Source organism: Gobius niger (assembly GCF_951799975.1).
Source record: "Gobius niger genome assembly, chromosome: 9".
Classification (NCBI taxonomy): Eukaryota; Metazoa; Chordata; class Actinopteri; order Gobiiformes; family Gobiidae; genus Gobius; species Gobius niger.
In genome coordinates, this window is record NC_136860.1 from 21,477,593 (window position 1) to 21,495,829 (window position 18,237).

The following is an 18,237-nucleotide window of genomic DNA, read 5'->3' on the forward strand; positions in this document are numbered from 1 at the left end:
TTTTATCTATTCATGCAGCCCTAATGAAAAGTATTAAACTCACTGATGCACGTGTACGTAAATATATTAAGAAAGGTGAAAACAATGACGATAAAGTTTAATATTTAGGTGAAAATGGTAAAAAAGTCAAATTTCTAAGCTTTTACAGCACTCAAAGCGCTTCACATCACCCATTCACCCATGAATGCTCTCCTTCATACACCTGTGTAGGCAGACAGTGGGCCAAGGGGGATATAATGTCTTGCCTAAAGGTACAACGACAACATGCACCTCTGAGAGCTGGGATTCGAATCACCAACCTTCCGGTTAAGATGCTCTAACATCTGAGCCACTGTCGCCCTGAAGTGCTGCTGAAGTGCTCCTGAAGTGAGAAGCCACTTCAAAAACCAAGATATGTAACGGCAAACGCTGTGGTGACCCTGGAAAGACATAAAAAGTAAGATCACATGTTCGAAATTAAAACAACATCATCAGTTCATGAAAGTATTCATATAATCTTCAGCAATAGCCTACAGTGTTTGCTAATTTGACTCAGTTTAGTCCATGGTCCTCCTGAGGTTGAAAACAATGCACGTCTTTGTAAGCTCCTTTTACTGTACATTAACCTGAGTGATCTGGGACCCATAGCATCTCTCCTCTTTGTCTATATTCTCACACAGTTTGCCAGGTAATAGATATAATAATTGGCTTTAAATAATAATTAAAAAAAAGTATATATTTGCAATAACAAATTCAGCCTTTATCAAATGTGTGCTTTGGTCACATTTTACACCACAAAAGCCAAACCATGTGCCTAGAGTAACACAATAATGGCTAGTAGTGCTGTTATTTCTAATACTCGGTGGCTAGACGTTGTACTTAAAAATATTCATCGACTCCCCCTACATCATAAATCATAGGCGAAATGCACTAAATTTGTAACAACTGCTGACATGAGAGATTGATAGTGCAGCTCTTTCACAATGCAATGAGCTGGAGATCAGTAATTACAGTCAAAGTTTGGAGTATGACAACTTATAAGGCACTGAATCACTCTCCATCTAGGAACTGCACAATCCCCAGACAGTATATTAGCGGAGTGGGGAACCAGTGTATTATTGGCAAAAAAATAAAAGTGCAAAATAAACTCAAGACTATGTTTGTGGGGCTTTTATATGGACATCTCTCACACTTTTCTATTGGAACTGAAATGAAAACAAATAATAATAATAATCTTTTTTTTTGCAAATGTACTGTACCTCATTAACTGCTAAAATAGTACAAAAATCACCTATATTTCAGAACATTTTTGTCGAGGTCGAAACCAGCAGTTCTCAACAGGTGGGTCAGGAAGGGAGCACTGTTTTGTGGCTTTTCCAGAGAGCTGAAAAAGATGAATAGAAAAAAAACCTTTTTAAATAACCTGTGATGAAAAACAGCATTTTATATTATATTTTACAGTTTGGTATAAACACATTATTTGGGTCATGGCTTGTCGTCATGAGGTGATGGTCCCGATGCCAAAACAATTGAGAACCACTGGCCTAAACTAAATTACGGGAGTACAGGTACTCATAGTAAAGGGATTTTTTTTTTTTTCATGAAAGGCATAACTTATGATTTTTGTGACTGTTCAAATGGCAAATTCTATCGGATTGCAAATATAATTATATAATAAACACTATTTGTAGTAATCTACTTTTGTACATTATATTATTCACTACTTGTATTTAGACACTTTAAACATAGTGAGCCATTTTTATTAGGATAAAACTATAGGACTAAAACTACTTTTCTGTCAAAATGGGATATGCCATATCTATACCCTATCATTGATTAAAAGTCTAATATTGTTGAAAGTCGTGGTAGATACTTTTTGAATATAGCGTAGCCTACATGTATATTTGCTGAGTTTTTTTAAATTTTATTTTATATTTTGCTATAGTACACATTCAAACTAATAATGATACTTTACCAAGGCGTTTTCACTTTCATAATGGATTTCAGTGCATCACATTGTTGCATTATAACAGTTTTGTTCCTCTTTCAGACTTCTCGTTACTGCGAGAGCTCATAATGAGATCTCACAAGGATCGATGCCAGCAGGTGTGTGGAAAAGGATCCGGCTCCAAAACAATAGTCTATGTTTAAAGTCTTCCTCAAAATGTGTATACGCTTATTCTAAGTGATTTCACGAACCAAAGTATCTTAAGTATGGGCTGCTTTACCAAAGGTGCCAGTTCAAACTCACTATTAGAACTTTTCACCGCGTTCGGAGAGAGGTGAAACTCCTACCACATCGCCAATCCCCCCCAAAAAATATTTATCCTTTTAAGCACAGTGCAACATTTCAACAACTTGCGGCCCCTGTGAAGTGAGCCCGAAGCGGAGCCAGAGCAAAGAGCAGCGTGTTCTTCAAAGCGGAGTGTCCCCGTAGCTCCGCCCCTCTGTACCGTGTGACAACAACAACTCATCCACAGAGCGGAGCTGCACTTTTCAGCTCATTTTCCTCCTGTCATTCCTCCCCCTATCTTTGATCATTGTCCCGTCGCTGAGAGCCCCCCCTCCCTCCCTCTGAATAAGAAAAAAAAAGAGAGAAAGAAAAAAAAACTCACTCAGCACGCCTTTCTTTCTTTCTTTTTTACTTGTTAACTTTATGTGAGGAACTAAACTCTGGTGGATTCTTTTATTCGGGGGTGTCTCTTCAGGCTGGCTTTTCTACTTTGAACTTCGGCGCGTCCTCTCGTCTCCCTCCCGTAGGTGACCATGGCCGTACCGGCTGCTCTCATCCCCCCGACTCCTCTGGTTCCTCCGCCGCCTTCGATGTCCACTCCATCCGCCACCACGTCTCCGCCGTCGACAACTTCATCCCCGTCTCCATCTCTCATCGCTCCCCCGCCGTCATCAGGAGTCGCGGCGCAGAATCTCTTCAGATCGGAGCTCCTGACCACGGGCAGCCCGGGCATCCCCAATCCGAACAAACCGGTCTACTCCACGCCGTCCCCTGTTGAGAACATACCGCAGAACAACGAGTGCAAGATGGTCGAGTTACGCGGTGCCAAAGTGGCGTCATTCACCGTGGACGGCTCCGAACTCATCTGCCTGCCACAAGCGTTCGACTTGTTCCTCAAGCATCTGGTCGGCGGACTGCACACCGTTTACACCAAGCTCAAGCGGCTCGAGATCACGCCGGTCGTGTGCAACGTGGAGCAGGTCCGCATCCTCCGAGGGCTTGGCGCCATCCAGCCCGGCGTGAACCGCTGCAAACTCATCTCCAGAAAAGACTTCGAGACGCTCTACAATGACTGCACAAACGCAAGGTCAGTGGATGTGGGGATGTCGGGCATGTGCCGCGCGTAAAGACGCGATAAACGGGGGGGACATGTTTCACTGTATCTGTAAACGCTCGTGTTAGAGCTTTACACTTGTGATATTGCCTTCTGCGCTCTCAGAATAGTTGCAGTGTGTGCGTGTCAAAGCCCACGTCGGAGTTTAAATGCTTATTAAGAGGGAAGAAAGGCCCGCGTTGCTTCTGGGAGGAAAAAGGAAAAAAGTTGAGCGAAAGTTTTTAAACACGTGCAGGGCAGAGCTGGGCCATCAGGATGGATTGCCTGTCTTCTTAAGAACAAATGAATCGATAATGTAGTCCCTTCTCCACTTGTCTTGAATAAACTTTAGATGCCAAGCTGCCACAGCAATATTGTACAATCACCCTGGCTTATTTTCATAATGAAATATGTAGCTTACTAAAACTTTGGCCACTGTGATATTCAGTTTAAATAAACACAGGTTATTTTTGAAGCATATGGGCCTTTTTCAATCTTAGCAGGTGCCACACACTTTAGTCCAATTATAACTAATTACTAATTTGGCAAATCTTTAAAAAATAAACTAAATCAATCCTGTTTTTATTTTGATATTTTGCGTCATGCCTTTTAACATGGAGCGTTTTTCATTAGAGAGAAAAAGGTGACACAACTTTTTACACTTCAATTACATCTCTACAGCCTTAATATTTTCAACTACATAAAACTGTAACATGAATACACCAGAACCCATTACTAAATGAGTGCATTACCCCACATTACCAAATGAAATATATGTAGTTTATGAGTTGAATTATAGAGTGATTTAAGCTTATAGGATCAATATTTGATTAAAGGGCATTTTTACTGTCCTGTTGCTCACAGCCATGATGTATCACAGTCTCTGCGGATGGTTCAGCCTGGTCAAATTTACCATCTTTACCTGACAACATGATTGATTCTCTATTGATCGGCTCGTCGCAAAATGAGCTGGAAATGCAAATATGATGGAAAGGCTCATATCAGTGGGGGATAGTAATAAACATTTCAAGTCACTTTGGAGTACTCACTATCAAAGCACTTAGCCCTGAAGAAAAATGTTTAAGGAAATGTCTTCTTTTCTTTTGCATTTTATCTGGCCATTCAGTCAAATCTATTTTTAACACAAAGGTGTTTAAGTTTATCATATTTTCTTTTATATTTTACATTTTTTTTAATCTCATGACTAATATATGCATGCATTATGATACTTTTCTATTTCTTGTGCTATATTAAGTCAGAACATCCTCTATTTTTTTTTTATTTCAGCCAAAATATTTACAACACTTTGATGCAAATTCTTAATTTTAACACCAACAGTTTAGCTCATATTTCACCTGTTCGTGTTCGCCGTTTAGTATAATTTGCATAAAGCATTCCGGAAGCTGACCCCCACTCGTCCATAATTTCCCATATATGCCGCTTCTCTCTTCCTCCTCCTCCTCCTCCTCCTCCTCCTCTTGCCCAGTCCAGTGCCTTCGCTTTGGGGGGCTTCAGGTGACAGAGTGTGCGCTTGAACTCTGGAGGTTGTCAATGGAGGGATGGCCAGCGATGGGGTTAAGGGATAATGCAGTGCCTCGCGTTGCTTTAATGACGCTAAAGTGCTAGGCTATTACGGGCGCATGGACAGCACTGTAATTGTCTTTGAAAGCAGCCAGGTTTCTCTCCCATGCTTTGGCTGAAATCAATCACTCAGACCGGGGCCTGCCTACCCGCTCGCCCGCCTCTCCTGCCTGCCTGCTTGTCCCATTTGGAGAATTGCATCATGGAGCAGGCGAGGCATTGGCGAGATAAAGGTCACTTAAAAAAGACTTGATTTTATTCGGTGGGGTCGTTCCGTCTGTCTTTTAATTGGTGCTGACAATACGCGTGCGGAGTTAAACAGATAGTGCTGGCCTATGGGTGAAAACAAGTGTGTAGTGTAACGCACCGACTTGTAGTAGATAAAATAGTACCTCGGATCACAGGTTAACCAGCTCAGGTTACAAAACAACAGCCCGCCGCCACAGAGACACTTGAGCTTTTCATCTCGCCCTGTTACTACAGTGGCACTATATTTTTTTATTATACAAGTACAGTGGCCCGATGACAACAATGAAGGGAATAGTACAGCTATACAATGGGTTGTTCTATTTCACGTGCTGTTTTTCCCCCCTCCCATGGTCTATTGTGTTAAAACAGACCTCTCATTTTGCACACAGTGTGAATGTGAATAGCATCACAGAGCACCGCTGCGTCCCGCTGTTTTACTTTTCATGTGGACACAAACAAGTGCAGACAAAATTCCCCACATCAACATAACAATTTTACAATACATAAAGGGACTTTTCCAGAGTATTAATGCACATTTTTTGCTTTTTGTTTTCACTTATTCAGAAGGTAATGTTATTATTATAAACATACTCCTGATGTGGCAATTTTTTCACCCTTCATTTTCTGGAGCACTCTTGTGTCAGATTAACGCTGTTCTCCTGCTCCCACCCCGACGCAGGTTCAGTAATCTCCCCCTACATTCTGACCGTGGCCCCTGTTGGAGCCCTCCAGGAGCCCCCTCTGTTTCAGCTACTTGTTTTCCTTTTCATTTTCCCTGCGGTGGGATGGAAAAGGTTCTTATTGCTGCGTGACACTTGAACTCTCTGAAAGGTTATTATAACAGGAGGGGCGGTGCACAGATATCGCATATCTCTCATTGGTCTGCTTTTGTGTTTTGGAGGCAGGCAGTTCGACGCTAGGGCTCAGAAATGCAGCAGTTAATTGACAATCATTGTCTACCCCTGAAGGTTAACCGTACGCCCCAGACAATGTCCCACCGCTGGGAATGGAGCGGCTTTTCACTTACATGCCCTTCTTAAATAGATTTCTCCGTCTTGTTTCACTCCAACATATCTGAGTGTGAAATGTTACAAGTGCCGGTCACGCTCAAGTGACTTTAGCTTTAACAAATATATCTAATTGATAGTGCGATGACAGCGAGTGTTATGAGAGATATCACCTCTTGTTCCTATTTCCAGAGTGTTTATGCCTAAACACACATATTTGCAAATGACGGTAATTGTTTTGTTTAGCGCTCAGTGTGAGCTGCCACTGAGGGTGCCAGCTTGTCTCTCTGCTTCCTTTCCTCCGCTGAGCTCTCTTATAATATATTTGTTTTCTACAAGGCACGGATGTGTTTACAGGTACTCAGGGGAGATTTCTGGATTCCATTCAAATCATTCCCAGTTAGAGTGGGTGCTAAGATACCCGTCACCCAGCAACCACATCCAAGAGGGAGCTTGGGCGATAATAACTTCAAAAACAGAGTGACAGATGCCTGATTAGAGAGAGGGAAAGAATGAGAGGGGGAAACAGAGATAATGGTATACAAAGCTGTTTAAAATCCAAATTGATTCAAGTAGTTTTTTGAAAGTCAAATTAGGTTTGGCATTTGGTGTTTGTTTGCAGATAAAAACTAGAAATATTTTTCTTTATTTCATATTTTTTTTATCCACCAGTGGGACGCTGCCAAATTTGATTAGGTACAGTACGAGTGCTCAAGTCAACTGTGCAGTTGGCAGATGGCGGCAAGGTGTTTTTCATAAACAAATAGTCTCCTTGAAAATCAGAATAGCTAGTTGCTTGACATTCAGTCAGTTGGAACAAGTGCAAATTAAAGCTTTTTTATATAAAAAGTTGCTCTTTAGTTAACAAAAACTACTTTCATTTTCTTCATTTCTTTAAAGATGATGAAAGGTATTTTTTGTAGCCTGCAATCAGGCTGAGCCAAGGCCGACAAACCCCAGATTTCACTTGTTAAAGAGGCTTTGTTTGACACTGTCATTTGTGGATTTAGAAGCTATTTGCATGGCAAAGAAGCCTGTATTGTTAATTTGCTTGTTGGATGCATTAGTTGTCCAAGCTCCTATCTTATTTGCATGCCTTTACTGGATCAGCAATAAAATTACCAATTAATTCCACTGCAGAGTGAAGTGGTTTAAACCAAGTTTCCACAGCGATCTGTCTCGTGGAGTGACCTATTTTAATCAGCCATAAAAGAGGCATTAGCCGTCTGTTTTTATGGACAACAGACTAAAGCTGTTGAGCAGTTGTCAGTTTGACATATCTGGCATATTTAAGCAGATCCCCACTCTGCTTGTACCTGATGTTTTACTCTTAATTACCTGACAGAGCAGCCATAGATTTCAGGTCAGTGTGATTTTACCCACTTGTTCCAGTCAATGCGGACTTGTCTGTACTCAGCAGCTCGTTCACATTACAGCACATTTAGGGAGCATGGCACGAGTCACTGACACTTGTATCACGATGTTAAACGCTACTGACAGAAGTTAGCGGCGGCAGATGAGATTTCCTGATTGGAGAAGGAATGCAGGCCCTTTGCTGCCTCTGTCTAATATGGTCACATATAGAAATTGATTTTCCTCAGAAATTAATTAATTTTTCATATAGCCCAAAGCTGGAGTTAAAAAAAAGAGTGCACACTTGCTGGTTTCCTATTTCCCCGTCTTTTTTAAAGAATTATTGCCTAATCATATTAATACTTTTGCCCCAAGGATGAAAAGATAATTGTACAAATGCATTTGGAAATATGTATCACTGAGTATTTATGATTAAATTATGCAAATAAGCCAGCTCTCATCCTTCGTGGGCCCCGATTGTCTAATTAGGATTGATATGGCGAATAGATGTTGGGGAATCTGAATACAAGCATGTCCAAAGAGCAGAAAATTGAAAATGACAAGGCTGGAATCCTTAAAAAGTGTGCAGTTTTTTTCTGCCGCTCCCCCTTCTCTCTGTCTAATTCGGCGTAGCTGTATCAGGAGTTAATTTTCCCCGGCTTCATTTCTCGTCTGAGCTGACAGGAAAAGGAATCCATCAGGGAGGCAATCTCAGATGGGATTCCACAAATTTCCTCCACTTGTTTTTTTCGCTCCCACTTCATTTTACGCGGAGGCTATCGGGACGGATCTTCTCTTGAGTAAACATGCAGATGTTATTCCTTCAGTGTCAGTGTTTTTGGAGCTCTCCACTCAATACAAAAAGACCTCCTCCTTTAATATAATGGCACTATATAAAAAAAAAAAAAAAAGCCATGTCAACCAATAAAACAATCTTTGTACTACTAGAATTTGGTCAAAACATTAACTGCATTCCACCTTTCAAGACTTTCACTAGACAACAAATTAATGCATGGAAAGTTTTATTAATTAAAAGTAGAACATAGACCCCAACCTGGAACATCCATACGCCTTTTTAGACAGATGCAACAGAACACCTTTTTAGTTGCATGAGCAGAAACACCCTTTTATTAATACACAATAAGTTTCGTGTTACAACTTTTAACAAACCTTGAAGAAATCACCATGGGCTTGTTTTTCTTAGCAAGTGTTGTTAGCTTCAGGAACAGTTTTAGTCGCACTAACACTATCTGATCGCTATCTAATCTTTACCTGGCACTAGCTGGAAATGGCCCCGGGCTAAAGACACTTGAAACCAGCTGCACAATCTGTCTCTACCAAACATCCTATGAACAATACATCGAGATACCCAGAGCACTCTATTACACTCGCGTGTAGTCATTTTTGCGGTATTTCATTATTGCGCTGGAGTAAGTTTGTTCTTGTGTTTCATTTTGAGGTCATTACTGTAGATTTCGTTTGAGGCGTTAAAACTGATTGGCACTCTGTTCTACATCTGTCTTTCAAGTGGATAGAAAAAAAAGTCCCATCCCTGCCAATTCCACTCAATCAAACTTCACTTAAACTATCCTTAGGTCATCGCTATAGCCGGCTAAAATTAGCGCTTTGAGAGACATTGTTCAAAGTCAAACCGAAAGCTTCATTTCCAAATGAACCTGTGTTAATATTTCACTTGCTGTTGACACCTTAGTTCCCCAAACATTCTTAATATACTTGTCAGCGTTCTGGGCCGTTGTAAAATGATAAGCTCTGCAATTCTCAGTTCTCCATAGAGATAACCACACCCCTTAAGCTTCTTCCTGCACACCTGTAGAGGTTATGAGCCACGGTATCAATAACAGCGGGTCAACACATTTTCATCTAGCTCTGACATCTTGCTCGGCTGGTGTCCCTCTGTCACTAAGCCAATGGGAGACTTATCATTGGCGGGCTACGGGTATCCGCACTCTTTATTGGTCGCACTTGTTGGGTCTCTTTCTCTCTCCTCCTCCCACCTCTTCCTCCGTAGACTCAAATGTCAGCGTCTCCCTGATGTTTCTTTAAAATCGCCTGTGCCACCACTTGCTGTGGCGCCCGGCTATTATTACCCTCCTCTTAAAGAGTGACAGTGGTGGCCCTCCAGAGACGTGACACATAGCTCAGCGGATGGAGGAGCTGTATAGTGCTGTGTCAAGCCAACGCACTCAACTAGAGACTGGCAGCGAAGACACGGTGCGACTTGCGGAAAAAAAGATATCTGAAGTAATCACATTCACTCGCAGTGGCATAAGTGCTCGTGCTCCCGTTAGCCGCGATAACACATTCGGATGCTATGGAAAGTTTTTTTTTAATAAATATGATGGAAGAAAAGTCAATTTGTATGTAAGCCAATTTACCTCTAATGTTTTCTAGTTCAGGAGTAAATGCTTAAATGTCACAATGATTCTACCAAGACTAACCATTTGTTTTTGTGGTGAGTGAAGCTAGTATCAACGTAAAGTGCGCTGTACAGAGAACACAAAGCAAGAATCTGGAGCCACAAAAAACAAGAATTAATAAATAAAGTCCTAGTGTACCTTCAAATTTCTACTTTTTTTTGTTGTTGTTAGTGTGCTTTACTCATTTGTAAACTTAAGTATAAATTATAATGCATCATTTATATAGAATTTATGCACTTATAAGTACTTTAGAAAATATGCCATAAGAATAACAAGATATTTATAACCGTCTAAGTGGGAGAGCGGAGGAGAGGGGAGTCCAAAGGGGAGAGAGAGAGAGAGAGAGAGAGAGAGAGAGAGAGAGAGAGAGAGACAGCCTCGCACAACTTCACATGTGAATGGTCTTGTGTGAAAGGGATGAATTGAGTCAAGCTGACATAGCATGCCAATAAGCTTTGTCTCATTCCCAATGCTGTATTCATTTGTGCCACACAGAGATTTATTGCATGATTGACAATTATGAGAGGGTGACCTAGTTCTTTGTAAAGGAACAAAAATGGTTTTCATCAGTTGCCTTTGCTGTCTTTGGCATTGTCTGTGTCTATGTGATGCGTATAGTGGTAACGAATTGAGATAGCCTCCCCTGCGAGGAGACACTTTACCCCATCCCAACTATTGAAAAGTGGTACGTTTTGCAAGTAATGGATTCATATATTTTGCATAGGATCACATCAGGGGCTATGCAGGAGAAAAGAATGAATTTCCTAGACCATTAAGCAATGGGAGCTGTCCAAATGGATCACAGTGAAGTGACTGTTTTACGAATGCACCTTTTTATAACTTGAAGAGGATATAAAAAAGGGAATTGCTGTGTTAACAGAGAAATGTCTTTATGCTGCACAGCCCTATGTTTTCAAAGGAGGAAAAGAGCCTATCAATTTCAGCTTTAATTTAGAAGTATTTTCTGGAGAAAAGAAATATCAATATAAAGTTACCACTATACGGATTATCTGTTGACTCAATGTTTCTGTTCAGTGCAACAGTATAATTATTACGACTGAATCCTTTAATCCTTAAATGTTTGGTCCTATTCACTATGCATTAGGACGTCAGAAGGCATGTATGTGTGTATGTGAGTGTGCCCACCCAGTCAGTCACCCTTCCATTACGACTGTGACTGCAGAAGTGGCTGCTCCTCCTGGGACTCCTGCTTGACTGGCCCCACAAATGATACAAGCCCGGCTTTTAGTTGGGAGTTAATATCCTGCAAAATTGTCCTGCGCAGCCTTCGCCACAATGTGGATGATTAAATGACATGAGCATATCAAAAACATTTTTCCTCCACACTAGTGCCTGTTAAGTGTTGCGCTGCCCGTCTCCCAAGGTTAGCTATTAAAAACGAAAGGAAATATTCAGCGCGAAGTGGGTGTCATTGAGCTGTGATTGTGGGCGCACCTGTCGAACAGTGTTTTTTTGCGCCCTGCCCTTTTGAGTGGTGGTAATATCTCGATACAATTTCAGGGTCTTATCGAGAGGTTTGGAATAAGGTTGAGGGGACATATGCTAATTGCGGCGGGCAAAAAAAAAAAAAAGTATCCACGCTAGATTTTGCCGTGTACACTGGATGCCGAGGCTCCCCTTTGCGACAAAAAAAAGAAGAAAAAGAAGAAAAAAAGTCTCAAGGCTCCCGACGCTATCCATTTTCTTTCAAAAGAAGTCCGAGCTTTGTTTTAACCTCCGCCGCAAAGGAGATGAAAGACAGCGTAATAAAGGCAAAAGGTTGTTCTGTAGTTATCAAATGGCCTTTCACTCCTGACCTTTAAGATGCCACCGTAGAAACCGGAGACAATGCTAGAAATACAGATCGGATTTCACACATCAAACAACTCTTTGTGTGGTAGAGTTGCACCAAAGGAGGTGGGGGAAAGAAAAAAAAAAAATCAACCTTTCATGGCCGTACATTTGAAGAGAGGAGAAATATTTGAAGAAAGATGTGACTCGTAAACTCCCACACACATCATGCCATCTGTAAAAGTTAAAGTAATGGTGAGAGATGTGCTTTATTGTGGGGGCATTTCTTTATGTCTCCCTGTTAAGCTCTTGCCCCAGGTTTGGTCTTTGTGTAAGGGCATTCAGAAGGGACAGAGTATGCCTTTGTGTGCGAGAATGCTTTTACGATTGGTATTCTTCAAAAACAAGCTAGATTTCTGCAGCTGAGCAAATTTAACCTGTTATATTCCTGTGTGCAAGATCACTTTTAGCATGCCTGACTTTTTTCTCCAACCCAATCATGTTGACAATTGTTTACATGAAGCCAGTGTATTTCTTTTTTCAGTATAAAACTCTCAAACCATTAGGGTAACCACTAGGGCTGTCACGATAATGACTCTTATCGACTTATTGTTCAATAAATGACAGATGAACAATATATATTTGGCCTCAGTATTTATCGTCTGTACATTTATTTGCATTTTTGTCTTATTTTTTATTATTTAATCTTTCATCTTTCATCCTAATTGGGTTGTATTACATTGTATTTAATGTTTATAGCACGATATTTTAAGATGTAGTACTTTTCAAACAAAGCTTTACTAGAGTCATATTGTGAATAATATTGTGTATCGCGATATTTTCGTGGCTCAGTATATCCAACTTCTAATTCTGTTATCAGACAGGTCTATTAACCACATTAAAAAGTAGAAAATAGGAACAAGTTGTGCGATGTGGCAGGAAATGGAGGGACGGACTTGAGGAATCAAAACTTATATTAGATAAAACCATTTTATTTTATGTCTTACCCACGTCATCCTACATTAGGGCAGGGCGATATGGCCTATATCTATCATGATATAAAAGAGAAATATCACGATAACAATATATTTGACGATTTTATTGACAACGGACAAATTACTTCAAAATGCCAGCCCTGTGCCTATTGGGAAGATTAATGCAAATTTATTTAATATTTGTTTTAGCGCCATACTAATTTCCTCGCAAATATGATCTACTCAAGCAGTTTACATCCTTTATTTCATTTTGCTTTTTAAGCACCTGTCCCCGTGTCCTGGACAGTCAGTGTTTATGCTGCTCTGATGGAGCTGAGCACAACATAAATTACATCGTGTTAATGTCAAAAAATTATATTGCGATAATGATGTGCGATACGATATGGCCCACTCTTACCCTACATCATATTAAGTATCCGTTGAGGCATCCAGTTTAAAATCAGTTGTTCAAAACTCTTGAAGATGGATGACTTGGTCTCACAAGGGAATTAAAAAAGGGTTAACTACAAAGCAGTTATGTATCAATGTTTGATCAAAACTTGGTTAAACATAACATTACTTTCATATATCCAGCTTGTGCCCCTTTGACCCTGATGAGCGTGATCCTTATATGGAATTCTGAGCATGTCCAACTTTTAATATGACTAGAGCGATAACCATCAGGCCCTGCGAACGTACAACTGCTGCCTGCTATCGACACATGTAGCCTATATGTTCTCTCAATATATATACAGCGGGTAAAGCAAAAGCGTTTGCACTTGCCATTCGCAGAAAGTTGAGGCTTTCAAAGTGACAAGCTGCTGCATCGCACTGACAGGCCTACAATACCCAGAAGCCCCCTTTTCTTCAATCACACCCATAGACACCACAGAGCCTGCTAATCATGCTCTTAGATGTAGAGTGTTATCGGGATGCTTGATGGCACCCTGCATTCCTGTCATTGTCGGCATTCTTCACCACGCAGCCTCTCTCACTCGCTCTCCTGCTGCTTTCTCTCTCTCTCTCTCTCTTTCTCTCTCTCTCTCTCTCTCTCTCTCTCTCTCTCTCTCTCTCTCTCTCTCCGTCTCTCTCGATGTACATGGGGTGCCGGTGACTGCGGACCCCGAGGTGCTCCGCGCTCTGTGTGAGTGGGTGGGTGGGTGGGTAGTAGGACCCTTGCTGGGACAGGCCTGTTGACAGTTCCTTGGCACTTTTGTCACCACGGGACAGCTTCAGTAACAGCATAGGTCTACGCTAAGGCAGTCTGGTCAGGGCGCTGTTGGAATGATGGAATGAATGAATAAAACAAACAAGTAAATGATACAGAATAGGATCCGACCTGTGCCAAGGCGATGGGAAAGATATGGTGCACACAGACCCTTTTCACACCAACTTAAAACTCTCTTTGGGTTGGTGTGCCCCACGTGCAGGCCAATTGCGCCATCGCTCTTACTATTATTGAAAGGCCAAGATCAGATCCGACTAAGTGGCAAGTCTACTACACAATATTCCTGGAAGCCTGACTGTGCTTTCTTTTAACTACCGAGCGGAGGGCGAGAATCCGCTTCGAACAGCTGACCGTATCCCAATGCGAATTTGAGCCTAATTGAAAAAGAATATTAACAATAAAAGCATTGCAATCATCTTTCTTTATAACGCCAGGCAGCACTTTTGTAACCCCCCCTAATTGTTTTACATCAGTGCGAGTTCTTCAGCCTGCTGGAGGTTTCACTCTGACAGATCCTACCGCTGTCGGAACAAATCCCTCCCATTTATTCCCCCTCTCTGCTGCGCCGCTAAATGCTTATGTACTGCATTCATAAGGTCGTCTGAGCTCCCCAACGCGCTCCCATAAGTCTCCTTTAGCGGCTGGTGATGGCTGGTGTCAGGGATGTGTCTGGCGAATGAAAGGAAACACGAGCAGATAGCGCTTGATCCGTGATGGAGATGAGTCCGCACCGGCGAGTCGTATATAGCCCGGTGATTAATAACGCCGCATCCGGGCAAAAAAAAAAGAAAAAAAGGTTGTCACCCCCCCCCCACCCCCCTTTAGACGTCTAATGAAAGCTCTTGAACAAATCTGCACGCGCCGATATGTTGACAGTGGATGATGCAAATGAGGCTAAATGTGAGAGGAAAACCTGAAATGAATCACCTCTTGCAGTCGGACAGTGAGCGAAGCGTGCGTGTGTGTGTGTGTGTTTGTGTGTGAGTGTGTGTGAGTGCGTGCATTTGGCCCCCCGAACCAACAGCCAGCCAGAGCCATTTGCGGCGTCACAAAGCTAGCCGTGACACTCTCTCTCCTTTGTCTCAAACTGCTAACTGTATTTAATTTCACATCTTATCGGGCCACGCTTTGTCTGTCTGTGAGTCGCGGCGCAGTGGAGGCGACCCCCGGAGATAAACTCTGTCAGGCTCTGGGGTGATTTATTAAATTCTGATTTCTGTGAAGGACTTTAATGTCGAGGGGGTGGGAAGAGCAGGGAGGGGGGCTGTGGTGGAGCGGGGAAGTGGGGTGGGGGGGTGGGGAGTGTGGGTAGAAAATATGTCGCAGGTGTCTTTGCCAGCTCCGGGCACTGCTCCCTCTCTTTCTCTCTCTCTCTCTCTTTCTCTCTCTCTCTCTCTCTCTCTCTCTCTCTCTCCATTACCAGCATTGTTAGGTAAAGGTATAGCCAGGCCGGGAGAAAAGGGGAATCTATGTTGAATTTCCTGTCTTTGTTGTGGCACTGGGCTTGTTTTCCCCCCACTGTTTCAGACCAGAACAGCGCTATCAAATCTCACTTGTTTGGACTGGAGATAGCAGCTCCACTGCGGGTCAGTTTCGCCCGGGGCCTGGTGCTGCTATATTTTTCACGCTAATCTCCCTGAGTGCTGTCATCTGAATGGGAGTTGAACTCTTTATCCAAATCTATTAAGTAAATCCTTTGACCTTATCCAGCAATGATTTTTAAACAGGGCCCGATGCTGTAACACGGTGACATTTCGAACCTGGTCTGCACCGCTTTGCGTTTTCTATGTAAAGTATTAAGTGCATTTCATAGGTCAGTCTCACTATGTTAATTTTACAATGCCCCCTTTTTCCAATTTCAGTGTAATGACCGTCCTAACTTTTGGGGATTGTTTTTCTTCCTAATAAGCTAGTAATGTTATGTTTTTTGTGACATTGTTAACAAAGCCCCAGATACTTAGGGTAAGTACCCTTCATAGGTCAGTCTGTTAAATTTCACATTACTTCATCTCAAAAATCCAACTCCTCCCCCTTGAAACCTATTTTACATTTCTCTTTCATATCACCTTAATCTAAATTGATGTGTTATCATACGTGGATCTTTGTGGAGGGGGATCAAATGATGATGTGCGACGCTGATCTGTGTGCTTTTTCTTCGCATAATTTGTCTCTCAACATTACAAAAAGGACTTGAGACTGAAGGTGCTTTTGCAATGACCTTTTTGCTTCATGTTTTTAAGCCATAAAAGTGCCCCTTTGATAGCACTCGAGCATCAGGAGGTAATATTGGCAAGAGGGGCTTGTGACTTTCCCAAAGGGGTCTTTTCACTGTGACACCTTGATTCGCTGAAACCATGAATAGATGATAAAGAGTTGTGGATTCCATATATTTATTTATTGCTTGTATTGAAGAAGTTAATAAAAGATGGGGGTTGTGAAGCGTGAAGGGCTGTACGGGACAGGATTTTTTTTTTTTTTTCCTTTAAACTATAGACAGCCAGCCCGAGCGCATACATCACCGGCAAATGACAGCTACCCACACACTGCAACGCCTTATATCAAATAGTTTACCCCTATCTTTCTTTTCCTCACCATTTTTCTTTTCCAACCAGGACATCTCCCTCTTTTCTTGTCTCCTAAATCAAAGCTGAAATGATGAGTTTGCAAAACCGGAAAACTTTGCTCGGAATACAACTCCAGAAATTCACAGCTTAAATGTACTTCTCCCTGTAAAGTTTATTTGACCTAGTATGCAAAAGCCGGGGTTCTCTGCCTTTGATTGAGCATGACCGGGGATCTTCTAGGGCCGGCTCCTCGGATACCACTGTTTCTCTGTCTCTATTGTTCTCAAAGAGTCAGCATCTTTTGTCTTTGCCACTGATTTGTCTTTTGATCTGAGCGAGTGATTTATCTGCATGGAATCGTTTTTCTCTCTGTTCCCCCTCAGGAAATTTGGAATGAGGCTGGCCTAACCTTGCCAGGGCCAAACAAAGCCCGAGAGCTGATCTCATGTATTTTGATGCTGTTTGTGAAAACCACACACTCACACACACATGCACACGCACACGCGCGCTCAGCAAAGGACAACGCCTGGTGGTACAATCTGAATATCCGTTCTGATTAGAAACGGACATGTTTGTTAACTGTGCCTTATCTATCAACATCATCTTCCAATAACTTGAAAAACAAAGGTGCGATGTAACTAATAACTGATTCAATTGTTTTGCTAGTACCATAAAAAGTACATTTCCTTCAAGTATGAAAAGTTTAGAAATCTTTAAAAGTAATTGAAATCTATCTTTAAAAAGCAACAAAATCATCAGAAAAAACATGGTGGACTGGTATAGTGTAAATTTTGCAACTAATTGTTTTGATTTGATTAAAAAAGTAACTTGTTTAGTATTGAATGCCTTATAAACTTTTGTAGAAGTTGCTGTGATTGGCGTTCGAGCACAATTTGCTACAACCCAGTAACATTATGCAATAGAATTGTTGAATTACGTGGGTTTAAATGATCTTTAGAGATTTGTGCAACAGTTTTCGGATGGCGGAGTGATAGAGAGTTGACAACCCAGAGGGGATTGAAGCTGTTTGCCTTGTGCTCTCCTCTTCTTCTACTCCTCCCGTTTTCCAGTCGCCCTCGTGTGCAGCTGTTATGGCCCCCTCCCCTCCTCTAGCCTAGACTTCTACCAGCTGCCAGAAAGTGGCAGAGTGGGAAGGCTGGGGAAAAGAGGTGAAAAAGAGAGGCGGAGGGAGGGGTAAACAGCACAACTCCACACCTGCTGCCCGTGCGCTGTGGAGAAAGGTGTGTGCGAGAGAGAGAGAGAGAGAGAGAGAGAAGGAGAGAGAGAGGTGGTTAAAGGAGGAGACGACTTGAGTACAAAAGCCTGAGAAATGTGTTAATGTGGTAGGGTGGACTGTGAAGAAACACTGGGGGAGAGGGCAGGTGCGGGGACATGCAGGTATTGGCTACAAAGTTGGTCCCTCATGGGCCGATTTATCTCAAGTGGAAATCTAGAACAAAAAAAAAACATACATTACGCACAGACACTAAAGGGTGAACAGGACAAAATGTAACAGATGTCAGTACTATCACACATCTGCTCCTGTAGATCACTATCATCAATGTGATTAATGTATTTTAATTTTAAGTGCAATTTTCTTTAATCAAATATGAATGGATAATATGCTACAATGTGCATAATTCCACATATGAAAGTAAAAAAATATATTAGGTTTGGGTTAAAGATCAGCTTTAATTTAGGCGCTTTGAGGTGTTTCTAACTCATCTGGGAAAAAGATATTTTGAAG

At 41.8% G+C, this 18,237-nt stretch overlaps 1 protein-coding gene across 5 annotated transcripts in view; it reads left to right on the forward strand.

Annotated features, from left to right (window-relative positions):
• The first annotated feature begins 2,600 nt into the window (after positions 1-2,600).
• Positions 2,601-18,237, forward strand: part of dachd (dachshund d) — a 97,671-nt gene continuing 82,034 nt past the window's right edge. For all 5 annotated transcript variants that reach the window (XM_079563540.1, XM_079563538.1, XM_079563539.1 and 2 more), the window contains exon 1: positions 2,601-3,299. In XM_079563540.1, the coding sequence (XP_079419666.1) occupies positions 2,746-3,299 (554 nt within the window). In that variant the 5' untranslated portion in view covers positions 2,601-2,745. The remainder of the gene's footprint in view (positions 3,300-18,237) is intronic.